This window comes from Neophocaena asiaeorientalis, unplaced genomic scaffold (assembly GCF_003031525.2).
Source record: "Neophocaena asiaeorientalis asiaeorientalis breed wild unplaced genomic scaffold, Neophocaena_asiaeorientalis_V1.1 scaffold171, whole genome shotgun sequence".
Lineage (NCBI taxonomy): Eukaryota > Metazoa > Chordata > Mammalia > Artiodactyla > Phocoenidae > Neophocaena > Neophocaena asiaeorientalis.
The window spans coordinates 7,769,066-7,784,701 of record NW_020174013.1 but is presented as its reverse complement, the minus strand read 5'-3'; the positions used below and the strand labels follow the sequence as shown (position 1 = coordinate 7,784,701).

The window sequence follows — 15,636 nt, the reverse complement described above, 5'->3', positions numbered from 1 at the left end:
TTAGATTATGCCCACTTTTGTGCTTTATGCATATTGTTTCAATGAACATCCTTGTAGAATAGCATTGAGCCCCTTTCTGATTATTTCTTTAGGATAAATAACTAAAAGTGAAATTGCTTTATGGCCTAGTTTTAATAAGGACATTCTCTCATGCACATTCGCACGCTCTCTCTGTCACTCTATCTCTCTCTCTTTCTCATCAAGATGAAATAAACATTTGAAAAGAAATCTGAGACAAGAGTTAAAAAAAAAGGTACATATATTTTGCAAGAAGTTAAATATTTCTAAAAAGCAGAAACTGGGATAAAGTAAAATGCATATTTAAAAGTTAAAAGCAGTATTAAAAATAGAAAGTGTGACACAAAACTTGTCTTCTTGAAAGCATTATTTCTTGAAGCCAAGAAGCAGAAAGTATACCCTATGACATTAAATGGGATCAGGGTAGGGAGACAGGAAAACTAATCCTATACCTCTAAGTAACTTACAAATATGAAAATCATTTATCTACGAAGTCTAGGAACCCTAAAAGATGGCATCTCATGAAAGAAAAATGTCAACAATCATTGTCTTCAATGGTATAAGAATTAGTCCTACTTATAGGAAAACTGCCATGAACACAGTGTGGTAAAGATTCAGTTTGATTATTTCAAGTTCCCTTTCAATTGGCCCAAACTCAAGGACTTTTCTTTATTCAGAGTCATCTATACTTTATTCAAGTGTCAACCCTATAAGATCTTGTCTACCCTTAATCTTTCAACTGTTTACCTAGGTCCTGCCTGGACAAAGTGGTTATTAGACAGTAATACCTGCAAGGAAGGGACCTTATCAAACTTCAGTTTTACCATTACACTGATAATTAATGTTATATAACAGTCATAACATTTTGCTAACATATCCAGGGTATAAAAAGTTCACTCCATCTTCTCCTAAACTCCGAAGCTTTAACTTGTTTCCCAAGCCTTTAACTTAAATATTCTCACCACAAAAGAAATGATAATTATGTGACATGGTAGAAGTGTTAGCTAGTAGTATGGTACTAATCATTTTGCAATATATAAGTGAATCAAGTCAACACAGTGTATACCTTAAATTTACACAATGTTATATGTCAATTATATCAATATCTCAACAAAGCTGGAAAAAAGTTTACCAGTAGCCAGTTTTTTCTTCCCAAAGCCAAGAAATTTTTTTCACAAGCACCTAAAGCTATGCTAGAACTGAGGACCTTTGAGTTTTCCTAAGAATGGCCTATGGGGTAAAGATTAAGGAGCAAGTAACTGGGGCAGGTAATTATCTGAAGAGGGGGAAAAAAAAGCTACCAGAGAAAAATTTGAAGCCTAAAGGTATCAAGAGATTGAAACCAGAGGTTAAAAGTAAGTGAGGGCTAAATATGGCACCCAAAACACAAACAACAAAAGAAAAAAATAGATAAATTGAACTTCAACAAAACTAAAAACTTTTGTACACCAAAGGACACTATCAAGAAAGTGAAAAGATAACCCAGAAGATGGGAGAAAATATTTGCAAATCACGTATCTGATATGGGTTAAGTATCCAGACTATATAAAGAAGTCTGAAATTCAATAACAAAGAGACAAACAACCCAATTAAAAATGGGCATAGGACTTGAATAGACATTTCTCCAAAGAAGTTATACAAATGGCCAATGGGCACATGAAAAAACATATAACATAATTAGTCACTGGGGGACTGCAAATCAAAACAACAGTAAGATTACACCCACTAGAATGGCAATAATACAAAATAATAATAATATAGGAAAAATCATAGGTGCTTGCAAGAATGGGGAGAAACCAGAACCCTCATATATTCCTAGTAGGTAAAATGGCACAGCCACTGTGGAAAACAATTTGGCCATTCTTCAAAAAGTTAAACAAAGAGTTACTACGTGACCCAGTAATTCTGCCCCTCAGTACATACCTAAAAGAAAGAATTTAAAACTTAAACATTCACATAAAAACTTGTACATGAATGTTCATAGTAGCATTATTCATAATAGCCAAAAAGCAGAAACTACCCAAATGTCCATCAACTGATGAAGGGATAAACAAAATATGGTATTGTCCGTACAATGGAATATTATTCAGCCATAATAAAGGAATGAAGTACTGGTATATGCTATAACATGGATGAATCAGAAGACATTATGCTAAGTGAAAGAAGCCAAATATAAAGGCCACATATCATATGATTCTACTTATATAAAATGTCCAGAATAGGCAATATAGGCAAATCCATATAGACAGAAAGTAGATAAGTGGTTGCCAGGGGCTAGGGGGAGGAGGAAGATGGAGAGTTACTAGTAATGGGCATGGGGTTTCCTTTTGGGTTGATGAAAAGCTTCGGAAATTAGAGAGTGGTGATGGTTGCACAACATCGTGAATATACTGAATTTAAAATAGTTAAAATGATTAATTTTACCTTGATTAAAAAGAAAAGTGGTCCCCCAAAATCAGAAAAAGTAAGCCAGAGAGCAGAATGGGCCCTAAGAGGCTGCATAAGAACAAAGAGGTTTAAAAAGTTGATTTTCCATGCAACTACTTTGGAGATCTTTCAAAAATAAATGGCTGAAGAGTTTTTTTTTTTCAGTCTTACATCTACTAGTTATAGGAAACTAAAAGATTATTTCTACATAATATATGAAAATTTGAAAAAGTATCTAGGGAATATTTCAATTTACTGAAACTTTGAATATATGTATATGTAAGCAAACTACACAAACAATCATGATTGAACTTCAAATAACCTAGAAAATTAAGTTATAATTAGCCCATATCTGTGATTTAAGCTCCATGAAAACATGACTCAATGGATTAGTCTTTTAATTTTCTACATACACTGTACCACATTTTGAAGCTCCTATAAAGTTCCTTCTAAAATACAAAATAAAATACAAGAGAACAAAAGCTGCTTTAATATTCACCACTGTTGTTAACAGCACTACTAACATTAAAACTGTACTTTTTAAATATAAATTCAGGGACTTCCCTAAGTGGTACAGTGGTTAAGAATCCACCTGCCAATGCAGGGGACACAAGTTCGAGCCCTGGTCCCTGAAGATCCCACACGCTGCAAAGCAACTAAGCCCGTGAGTCACAACTACTGAGCCTGAGCTCTAGAGCCCACGAGCCACAACTACTGATGCCCACATGCCTAGAGCCCATGCTCCGCAACAAGAGAAGCCACCACAATGAGAAGCCTGCTCACCCGTAACAAAGAGTAGCCCCTGCTCACTGCAACTAGAGGAAGCCTGCACGCAGCAACAAAGACCCAACGCAGCCAAAAATGAACAAATAAATAAATAAATTTAAATTAAAAATAATAAATAAATAAATATAAATTCAGTATTCATATTTGCCTCAGATACCAACCTTGCCAAGTTTTAAAGGGGCACCTATGATACACTACACATATAAGGATAATCTGCCATACATCTAATTTCATAAGCATATCATTCCCATCACAAGTTTTTATTCAGTGAGCGCTCACAGGGTACATACTAAATCCAGTGAGGTGATGGTTTGTTTTATTTTTTTTCCTTTCCTTAGAGAAGCAATACATGATCTCAATGCAGTGCATTTGCTGTACTACAGTTCTTTTTTTTTTTTTGTGGTACGCGGGCCTCTCACTGCTGTGGCCTCTCCCGTTGCAGAGCACAGGCTCTGGACGCGCAGGCTCAGCGGCCATGGCTCACGGGCCCAGCCACTCCGCAGCATGTGGGATCTTCCCAGACCGGGGCACGAACCCGCATCCCCTGCATCGGCAGGCGGACTCTCAACCACTGTGCCACCAGGGAAGCCCTACAAAGTCATTCTTGACTTCTTGCCCATTCTAAGCCTCCAGGACAGGCCAAAAGGCAAGAATGCTAGGCTTCTAATTCAGCAATTACCATAGCAACAGGAGTCATTCAAAGAAAGGAGGACAGTTCAGGCCTCTCAGCTTCTTCTATACCTAAGACATGTATACATTTATAAATGAATAACTCAGGCACTTTTATGGTTCTGAATATAAATGGAAGTATTTTAAAGTTTCCAGAAAATGCAAATTCCTATTACACTGAAATTAAGTTAAAATACAGGGGCGGGGAACAACAATTTCTAGTATCTATACAGTAATCTCTATACAACAAGAAATTGCAACTTATAAGACAAGGAGAAGAAATTTTTTTTAATACAGTTTTTTACTATACATAGAAAATCCTAAAGATGTCACCAGAAAACTACTAGAACTAATCAGTGAATTTGGTAAGGCTGCGGGATACAAAATTAATGCACAGAAATCTCTGGCATTCCTATACACCAACAATGAAAAATCAGGAAGAGAAATTAAGGAAATGCTCCCATTTACCATTGCAACAAAATGAATAAAATACCTAGGAATAAACCTGCCTAAGGAGGCAAAAGACTTGTACTCAGAAAACTATAAAACACTGATGAAAGAAATCAAAGATAACATAAACAGATGGAGAAATATACCACGTTCTTGGATTGGAAGAATCAACATTGTGAAAATAACTATACTACCCAAAGCAATCTACTACCCAATTCAATCTACAGATTCAGTACAATCCCTATCAAACTACCAATGGCATTCTTCACAGAATTAGAACAAAAAATCTTACAATACATATGGAAACACAAAAGACCCCAAATAGCCAAAGCAACTTGAGAAAGAAAAATGGAGTTGGAGGAAATAATATTTTTAAAATGACTATTATACCTAAGGCAATCTACAGATTCAGTACAATCCCTATCAAACTACCAATGGCATTCTTCACAGAATTAGAACAAAAAATCTTACAATACATATGGAAACACAAAAGCCCCCAAATAGCCAAAGCAACTTGAGAAAGAAAAATGGAGCTGGAGGAATCAGGCTCCCCGACGTCAAACTACACCACAAAGCCACAGTAATCAAAACAGTATGGTACTGGCACAAAAACAGAAATATAGATCAATGGAACAGGATAATGCCCAGAGATAAACCCACGCACATATGGGCATCTAATTTACGACAAAGGAGGCAAGAACATACAACGGAGAAAAGACAGCCTCTTCAATAAGTGGTGCTGGGAAAACTGGACAGCTACATGTAAAAGAATGAAATTAGAACAGTCCCTAACACCGTACACAAAAATAAACTCAAAATGTATTAGAGACCTAAATGTAAGACCAGACACTACAAAACTCTTAGAGGAAAACATAGGAAGAACACTCTTTGACATAAATCACAGCAAGATCTTTTTTGATCCACCTCCTAGAGTAATGGAAATAAAAACAAAAATAAACAAATGGACCTAATGAAACTTAAAAGCTTTTGCACAGCAAAGGAAACCATGAACAAGATGAAAAGACAACCCTCAGAATGGGAGAAAATATTTCCCAATGAAACAACAGACAAAGAATTAATCTCCAAAATATACAAACAGATCATGGAACTCAATATCAAAAAAACAAACAATCCAGTTAAAAAATGGGTGGAAGAGCTAAATAGACATTTCACCAAGGAAAACATACAGATGGCCAAGAGGCAGATGAAAAGATGCTCAATGTTACTAATTATTAGAGAAATGCAAGTCAAAACTATAATGAAGTACCACCTCACACCAGTCAGAATGGCCATTATCAAAAAAGCTAGAAACAATAAATGCTGGAAAGGGTGTGGTGAAAAGGGAACCCTCCTACACTGTTGGTGGGAATGTAAATTGATACAACAACTATGCAAAACAGTATGGAGATTTCTTAAAAAACTAAAAATAGAACAACCATATGACCCAGCAATCCCACTACTGGGCATATACCCTGAGAAAAACATAATTCAAAAAGAGACATGCACCACAATGTTCACAGCAGCACTATTTACAACAGCCAGGACATGGAACTAACCTAAATGTCCATTGACAGATTAATGGATAAAGAAGATGTGGTACATATATACAATGGAATATTACTCAGCCATAAAAAGAAACAAAATTGAGTTATTTGTAGAGAGGTAGATGGACCTAGAGTTTGTCATACAGAGTGAAGTAAGTTAGAAACAGAAAACCAAGTACCGTACGCTAATGCATATATATGGAATCTAAAAAAAAAAAAAAAGGTACTGATGAACCTAGTTGCAGGGCAGGAATAAAGAGGGAGACATAGAGAATGGACTTGATGACATGGAGTAGGAGGGTGAAGTGAGAGTAGCATCGACATGTATACATTACAGAACGTTAAATAGTTAGCTAGTGGGAAGCAGCTGCATAGCACAGGGAGATCTGCTCGGTGCTTTGCGATGATCTATAGGGGTGGGATAGGGAGGATGGGAAGGAGGCTCAAGAGGGAGGGGGTATGGGGACATGTATGCATACGGCTGATTTGCTTTGTTGTACAACAGAAACTAACACAGTATTGTGAAGCAATTATACTCCAATAAAGATCTATTAAAATATATATATATATTTTTTGGCTGCATCAGGTCTTAGTTGCAGCACGTGGGATCTTTCGTTGTGGCACACAGGCTCTTCGTTGTGGTGCGCAGGCTTCTCTCTAGTTGTGGCGCACGGGCTCAGTACTGTGGCACATGGGCTTAGTTGCCCCATGGCACATGGGATCTTAGTTCCCTGACCAGGGATCAAACCCACATCCCCTGCATTGCAAGACAGATTCACAACCACTGGACCACCAGGGAAGTCCCTTTATACATATATATATATTTATTTATTTTTTTTTTCATTTATTCATTCATTCATTCATTCATTCATTTGGTTGCGCCGGGTCTTAGCTGCGGCACATGGGATCTTTGCTGCGGCGTGTGGGATCTTTTAGTTGCAGCATGTGGGATCTTTTTTAGTTGCGGCACATGGGATCTTTAGTTGCAGCATGCAAACTCTTAGTTGCAGCACGAGGGATCTAGTTCCCTCACCAGGGATCAAACCTGGGCCCCCTGCATTGGGAGCACAAGTCTTAGCCACTGGATCACCAGGGAAGTCCCAGGAACAAGGAATTTTTAATGAAGGATTTTTAGTATAAACACCTCCTGGTATATATTAGTTTTCTATACATGTATCTATCTAATAGCAAGAACCTCTTCTATAAAATTCTAAGAAATGAACACCAGGGAAACAAGAAGACTTTGCCAAGGAATAAAGCAGGAGCCATACCCTGGATTTTAATTGACTAAGTCTCAACATTCACTTTGGAGCAAAGAGTCGACCATCCTCAGATATACAGAAAAGACAACAGATCTTGGAGAATTCATAACCTAACTTTTACATTGTCCAGACTTTTGCTTCTGATGAAAAGTCACCAGGGGAAATTCTTTATTCCTTCATTTTAAGTATTATCATGTAAAGCTGACAGGAAATGATCAAAATTTTAATTCAGGCCACTGCTTATAGACCTTTTAATAATATAAACAATATACAACTATGTACTCTGAATTCACGAATATCTAGTTATTCACTCTCTTAAGGTATTCATTTCAAGTCTAATAAAACTTTAAAGGAACATAAATCAATATGTAGGGAAATGAATTTACTGATTTATTTAAAAACTATTCACCACTTTTTTTCACTGCATAGCGTTAATAAACTTAAAAAATATAGAAGATGATGATGGTACTGCATTTCAAAACAACTTTCCAAGCCACTACTTTTGGCTATTAAAAGTAATTTTTTTAAACTTTAGAGTGCTCACAATTCAAATAACACTGAAGAAAACAGATAAAGGTAGCTAAAGAAATGGCATGAAAAGACTGACAAAAGAGTTGATACAAGATATCAAAGGAGCAAGAATGGAAATCCATGTTGGGCAGATAACAGTAAACAAGGAGAAGTGGTAACCATAAGAAATCAACATGAACAAAATTGGCAATGGAATGGAATGAACTATTCTTGGCAGAAATCCTGCCCTTCCTAAGCAATTACAGTAATATTGGTGATTTCCTATACGGTATCAGGATTATGGAGTAAGAAATGGAATGCTCAGAATAATCAATGAGGAAATCAGTTTATCTAGGCCTCAATCCCTTCATCTGAAAAGTGAATAAATGTATATATGACTGCCGCACAAGTGGCAGGATGTGTAGAAGTTAAAAGTGCAGGCTGTGACTATCATTATATAAGATGTTACTGATGGAGACAGCTGGGCGATGGGTACACGGAACTCCTTGTACTATTTTTGCAACTTTTTGAGAGCCTGTAATTATTTCAAAACAAAAGTTTTAAAAAGTATTATACAGGCATGAAACCAGACCACCAGGGTTTAAATAGGGGCACAACCAATTATTGGCTGTGTGCCCTCAATCGAGTTATATTCTCCTCTGTAAAATGAGGATAAAAACAGTATTTACCTCAGGAGGTGCTATGTGAATTAAATAAGCTTATACATGTAAACCATTCACAACAGTGCTTGTCACATAGTAGGCACTCAACTGTCAGTCATTACTAATGTTGTTAGGATTATTTTTTTTTCTAAGATCAGAATTCAGCTCTAGAATTCTGTATGTGTAAGCTATTGTTATTTTTGCACTATTGATATGGAGAGATATTAGCTAGTTTGAAAAAAAGAGAAAAAATCTTGGCAGCCAATGAGGCCTAAATTCTAGCTCAGTCACCTGTCTTCTTTCTATAAACTAGGATTTAATATCATATTTATATAGATACATTTATTCTTTCAAAAATGGATATATCACAAAGAACCACACTGTTGGAGAGGTGTCTTCCTGCTGCTACATCAACACCATCTCCACCAGGTGGAGAACCATGCCTTATTTTGAAAGCTCTCAAGAAGAGAAGATTTCACATTCCCTCTGGCTAAGCCTTACCAGGGCCTTGAAGATGTCAGGAAGTTATTCTTTACCAGGGCCTTGAAGATGTCAGGAAGTTATTCTTGGTACAGTTTACACTTACTGCCTCTTGTCACCGTAGACGTAGAAGATAAGTTTTAGAACTTTATACCTGAAGACCCCTACCAGTAGGGGTATTACTCTGTTTCTCCTTCTGTTTAATATCCTTTATCTTCCAATTGTTTAATCATCTTCATTCCTACTTCACAGAGTTATTGTAAGGAGTACATGAATTAGAATACATCAAAGCACGTAGTACTGTACTTGGCAAACAGTATGCATTTAATGCATTTTTCTTTCCTTCCTAATCAAGGACTAAACTAATTATCTCCATCAGAATGCCAGGCAGTTGAGGTATTCTAATTTCAATCTCATAATGAATGTACAGGCAAACTCACAAATCCTTAAGTTTTTACCTTCTATTGAGAGTTTTTAATAAATCAACATGATGAAACCAGATCCTAATTGCATTCCCCTGCCCACTCTAGTCAATTTTTATCCAAATCCCAAATTTTAAGCTATAATGGTATCTTTTAGAGCTGAGATATTTTAAACTAAAATAGTTCAGGAAACATATACTATAAATAGACATCCTTTGTGAAAACTTTTTTCTTAAAATTATTCCTGACCTCACCTAAACTGTATTCAGACACGTTTCCACTTAAAATGTTTTTTGCTCTTCTTACAGTTACTGTAAATGTGCTCCTCCCTCCCTTTCAAAATGTGAAATCTTGTCAAGAAAGGCAGATTTTATAAAATCAAATACCTGCAGTAATATTGCAACATGCTAGACTGTAACTGTGAGAGAAAATTAATTCAGTAAAAATGATATCTTGTTACTTCAGTTTGCAACTCTCTTATCTCTTTTCTAATGATTTTTAAAGCCAGAACAGTCTGTATGCTTCTCACGATATTAGTGTTTTGGGTGAATTTTCTCCTCCTATTCCTAAGATTCTATTCTGAAAGTGACAAAACATGAATGGGAAAAATACCAAAGCTTGATTTTTCAAATTACTACTACTTGAAGAGCAGTTTGGAAAAATTCTGTTTTCACTTTCAGCCTTCTTTGCCTCAAAAAGAACTTGGCTTTTTTTCATAATCAAATGCTATAAGACAATAGTTAAATGAACCCTTTGATTTGAACTTTATCCTCAAATGCCGATACATTCCTTAGAATGTTTTATTTTTAGTTCTGAGAATACAGTAAGACCCAGTTAAAGCAGCAGGATTCCAAACACAAAGTTGCAAAACCTAAGTTCTGATAAAGATTGCCTGCAAACTCAATAGAATGAACAATGAGATTCTTAGATTGTTTTCTTCTACAAGAGAAAAAAACTTAAAAAAAAAATCTTAACTAGAGTGATGTTTACCTTAAGAAAATACTGTATTCAGGATACAAGATGCTTGTATATTGAACCCAGGCACCAACTTCCTCTTCAGTTTCCCTTTTTTGGGCTTCTGTTACTGAGAACAGATTAAATGATTCAAATCTTCTTACAGATACATGTCGTAGACAATCATCCAGGTGTTTTTGTTTCAGAACCTTTGAAATAAAACCAAATATTGTCACATTATATAAATATAAATTAAATTTTCAACATTTAAGTGGTAAGGGGACTTTCTTTTCCAGTAATGGCAGATTAGATAATTCAGACCAACATCTTACTGAAGACAACTAGAAAACATGCACAAAATATTTTAAAACATTACTCGAAGGCATCAGAGGGCAAAGAATATAGTGAAGATCTACCAGTCTAATATCTTTAAAAGGAGGTAAATCTAGAGAGATGAGTCTGGCTTTTGCAACCACTTTTCTTGTGAGACATTCATCAATTCCAAAAGAAGGAGCTGAGAAGACAAGCAGCACCTTCAACAGCTTGTAGACTTAGGGGGAAAAGTTGAATTTCAAAGCTTAATACCTAGGCAGGGGCAGGTATGTTATTCTGAGCCGGTGTGTGTGTGTGTGTGTGTGTGTGTGTGTGTGTGTGTGCGCGTGTGCGTGTGTGTTAGGATAAATCAAATGAGTAGTTTTCTTGGTGTCATTGAAAACTAGGTTTTTAAGTATGGAAGAAAGGAGATACAACTGTAAGATTAATGAGGTTAAGCAAAAACCCTGTAGCTCTGAATCTGAATAAAGTATAATATAAACTAATGATGTATTTCATTTTTTAAAACTGTACATATATTTCCTACATCTGACCACTGAAAAGGTCTAAAAACAATGACCAAACTAGTAGCAATGAGCACACCTACTGCACATACTGCTGTCTCTAAATACCATTTTTTATTAAAACAAAGTAAGGGGAATCCCCTGGTCGTCCAGTGGTTAGAACTCCACGATTTCACTGCCAAGGGTGTGGGTTCAATTCCTGGTCAGGGAACTAAGATAATGCAAGCCACGCAGCACAGCCAAAAAGAAGAAAGAAAAAAAAAAAGTAAGGCCCTTGGGAAAAGGGCAGGAATTGTACAAGATAAGTCTGGAACATCATGCACACGAGAAAACAAGAAAGCCATACAAAATTAAGGGTTATATCAAAAGGACTGATGGGATAGTGCAAGCATTAACAAAGATAATAAATGTAACTGAGTTGAAACACATTAGTTCATAACAGTAACTTTTTAAATACCTCATTGATGATCACCGAAAAATGCTAAAGAACCAACTTATTTAGAAACTAGTAAATGAGGAGAAAGAATCAAGTATTTATCTGTCTCTTCTATATGAACCATAACTGAGAATATCCAAATGGAAGTTGAGGGGAAATTTCTCTTTATACTAGTACTCCAAGTAATAAATGAAGAAGGAACAACAGAATATCACCATTTTTCAACTCCTTCATGAATTCATGAACCTAGGTAATCATCATCAAGAAGAGAAATAACCAGACATCACTATGATTATTGATGAAATCTCACACCACCATCATCTTGACCAATTAAACAAGACAAAACAAAAAACATCAAATCTGAATCTGATCAAGCCTCTATATCTTACAGGAAATAGGAAACACAGGGATAGAGGAACACATTAAACAACATCATCAAGTGCGATTAGCAAAATTCAAATTATGGGAAACTACAAAACACCCAGTTGCTTCTAAAATAAACGGCAAGGGTTGAAAAAGAGACATGCTGAGGGAATATTTAGATTAAAAAGACTTGTACATATCAACCAATAACAATATTTGGAACTTAATTTGGATCCTGTTTTCAAAATAATCAAACTGTAAAGAAAAATTAGGAGACAATGGAAAACTTTTAGAAACTGACCAGATATTTTATGACATCAAGGAATTATTCTGGATAGGATATGGTATCGTAATTAATTTTTTAATGTCATCTTGTATAGGTACATACTGAAATATTTATAGAAAAAATATGGTATCTGAGATTCGCTTCAAAATAATCTGGTGAGGGCTGCATAATGAGAGAACAGAAATGAAACGAATTTGGTCCAGAGTTAAAAATAGTTGAAGCTTATGGATACCTGAGTGGTTATTAAACTATTTTTTTCCACTTTTGTATATGTTTGACATTTCCCATAAAGTTTTTTTAAGATATAAAGCGCTCTAATAGTCATAAACAAATGAAAAATAAAAAGATATGAAAAACCAAATATATTTGGAAGTTAAGCAATAAACTTCTAAATAATCTGTGAATGAAAAGAAGAACACAATGGAAATTAGAAAGTTATTTTGAACTGAATAATAAAAATACATTTCAAGGGCGGAGTCAAGATGGCGTACTAGGAGGACTCGGAATTCATCTCTCCTCACAACTAGGGCACCTGCCAGGCACCAGTGAGGGACCACGGAAACCTAAGGGGACAGGACGAACCCCCAGCAACCGGGTAGGACATGGGGCATGGGAGGAGTGAAGGGGGAGAAGTGGAGGCAGGATGGGACTGGTGCCCCTAAGGGGCGGCTGGGGGAGGGGAAGGGATCCCATGTCGGAAGAGTAAATTGGGGGACCATTGGGAGGGCAGAGGATAAAGGGAGTGTGGCCAGGTTTCTCCTGCCTCCACTTCTCCCCCTTCACTCCTCCCATGCCCACTTGGGCGCCCAGGAACCTGCTGAGATCCCAGGCCTCATCCTCTGCCCACCGAGGCCCCCTCCAGCCATGCGGGTCCTGAGGGACTGAGAGGGAGGAAGGGGGAGCAAAAGTAAAGGCCAGACCTCCAGGACTGGCACCCCTGAGGGATGGCTGGGGGAGGGGAGTTCCTACACCCAGTGGGACCCACCCGCGGTTAGGGGTCCAGCAGTGACGGGGGACACCCTGGGGGAGATGGTGAGGGAGGGGCACGAAGGAATGGAAGGGAATGCGGCCAGTACCTTCCTTGTCCACTTAGGCACCAGGGAGCCTGTTGGGCTCGGGCCTAATCCTCTGCCCTCGGAGCCTCCCTCCTGCCATGCAGAATGCAAGCCCCGCCCCTACACCCTCACCCAGGGCCCCACCCCTACACTCGGAGACCCCCTCCAATGCGCTGGGCCTAAACCCCACCCACACACCCTCACTCAGGGCCCTACCTCCAAACTCTGGAACCCCACACTCCAGAGGCCCTCCCTTCCATGTGCTGCCTCTCCCCTTCCACCCAGGTCTTAAGAAGAGGCCCTGCCCCACACTTGAACGTGGCCCCCCCTCAGGGCCTTTTCCAGCTACATGGGTCCTGAGCCTAGGCCCCACCCCATGATCAAACGTAACACCAAATGCCTGGGTCCTGCCCCACCCTAAACCCCACCTCTGCCTAAGTTCCAGGCCCCACCTAAAATTCGCCCCCATAGCCAAGGCTTTTCTCTTTTTTCTTCTTTTAGATTGGGGTTCTGTTTTACCTTGCTGATTCATTGTTGTTGATTCTTTTATGTTTTTATTTTTCCTAATAAATCTTTTATTTTTCTAATTTTATTTTATTCTTTATACTCTGTAATTGTTCTCCCCTTTTGGCTTGTTCCCCCCGCTTTTTTTTTCTTTTTTCTGCTGAGGTTTTATTTTACCTTGTTGCACTTGTTTCAATGATAGTTTTATTTTTCCTAATATATTTTTTATCTTTCCAATTTTACTTTATTTTTTATTCTTTGATATTGTACTGTTTTTCTTTCTTTCTCATTTTCCTTTTATTTTCTTTACCGTTCCACGAAGCTTACAGGATCTTGGGTCCCAGGCTGGAGGTTGGGCCCAAGCTCCTGTGGTGGGAGCTCCGAGTCCAAACCGCTAGACTAAAAAAGAACCTAGGACCCTAGGGAATATTAATTGGAGTGAGGACTCCCAGAGGAACGCATCTCAGCAACAAGACCTAGCTCTACCCAACTTTCTGCAAACTCCAGTGCTGGACGTCTCAGGCCAAACAACCAGTAACACAGGAATACAGCACCAACCATCAAAAAAAAAAAAAAAAATGAAATGACAGAAAAATATATTACAGACGAAGGAGCAAGGTAAAAACCTACAAGAACAAATAAATGAAGATGAAATAGGCAACCGAACTGAAAAAGAATTCAGAGTAAGGATAGTAAAGATGATCCAAAATCTTGGCAACAGAATGGAGAAAATACAAGAAACATTCAACAAGGATCTAGAAGAACTAGAAAGCAAACAAACAATGATGAACAACACAAATGCTGAAATTAAAAATACTCTGGAAGGAATGAATAGCAGAATAACTGAGACAGAAGAATGGATAAGTGAGCTGGAAGATAAAATGGTGGCAATAACTGCCAGGGAGCAGCATAAATAAAAAAGAATGAAAAGAATTGAGGACAGTCTCAGAGACCTCTGGGACAGCATTATATGAACCAACATTCAAATTATAAGGGTCCCAGAAGAAGAAGAGAAAAAGAAAGGGTCTGAGAAAATATTTGAAGAGATTATAGTCAAAAAGTTCCCTAACATGGGAAAGGAAATAGTCAATCAAGTCCAGGAAGCACAGAGAGCACCATACAGGATAAACCCAAAGAGAAACATGCCAAGACACATATTAATCAGGATAAACCCAAAGAGAAACATGCCAAGACACATATTAATCAAACTATCAAAAATTAAATACAAAGAAAAAATATTAAAAGCAGCAAGGAAAAAGCAACAAATAACATACAAGGGAATCCCCATAAGGTTAACAGCTGATTTCTCAGCAGAAACTCTGCAAGCCAGAAGGGAGTGGCAGAACATATTTAACGTGATGAAAGGGAAAAACCTACAACCAAGATTACTCTACCCAACAAGGATCTCATTCAGATTCGATGGAGAAATTAAAACCTTTACAGATAAGCAAATGTTAACAGAATTCAGCACCACCAAACCAGCTTTAGAGCAAATGCTAAAGAAACTTCTCTAGGCAGGAAACACAAGAGAAGGAAAAGACCTACAAAATCAAACCCAAAACAATTAAAATGGTAACAGGAATGAACATACATATCGATAATTACCTTAAACATAAATGGATTAAATGCTCCCACCAAAACACATAGACTGGCTGAATGAATACTAAAAAAAAAAAAAAAAAAAAGAAAGCTGGAGTAACAATTCTCATTTCAAACAAAATAGACTTTAAAATAAAGACTACTACAAGAGACAAAAAAGGACACTACATAATCATCAAGGGATCAATCCAAGAAGATGTAGCAATTGTAAATATTTCTGCACCCAACAGAGGAGCACCTCAATACATAAGGCAAATGCTAACAGCCAAAAACAGGGAAATCGACAGTAACGCAATCATAGTAGGGGACTTTAACATCCCACTTTCACCAATGGACAGATCATCCAAAATGAAAATAAATAAAGAAACACAAG

The 15,636-nt window shown here is 37.3% G+C and overlaps 1 protein-coding gene across 1 annotated transcript in view; it reads right to left on the bottom strand.

Moving 5' to 3' along the window:
- CAMKMT (calmodulin-lysine N-methyltransferase) overlaps window positions 1-15,636 on the bottom strand; it is a 393,792-nt gene that overhangs the window by 369,762 nt on the left and 8,394 nt on the right. Inside the window, exon 2 of the mRNA XM_024753516.1 lies at window positions 10,221-10,393. Coding sequence (XP_024609284.1) covers window positions 10,221-10,393 — 173 coding nt within the window. The remainder of the gene's footprint in view (window positions 1-10,220; window positions 10,394-15,636) is intronic.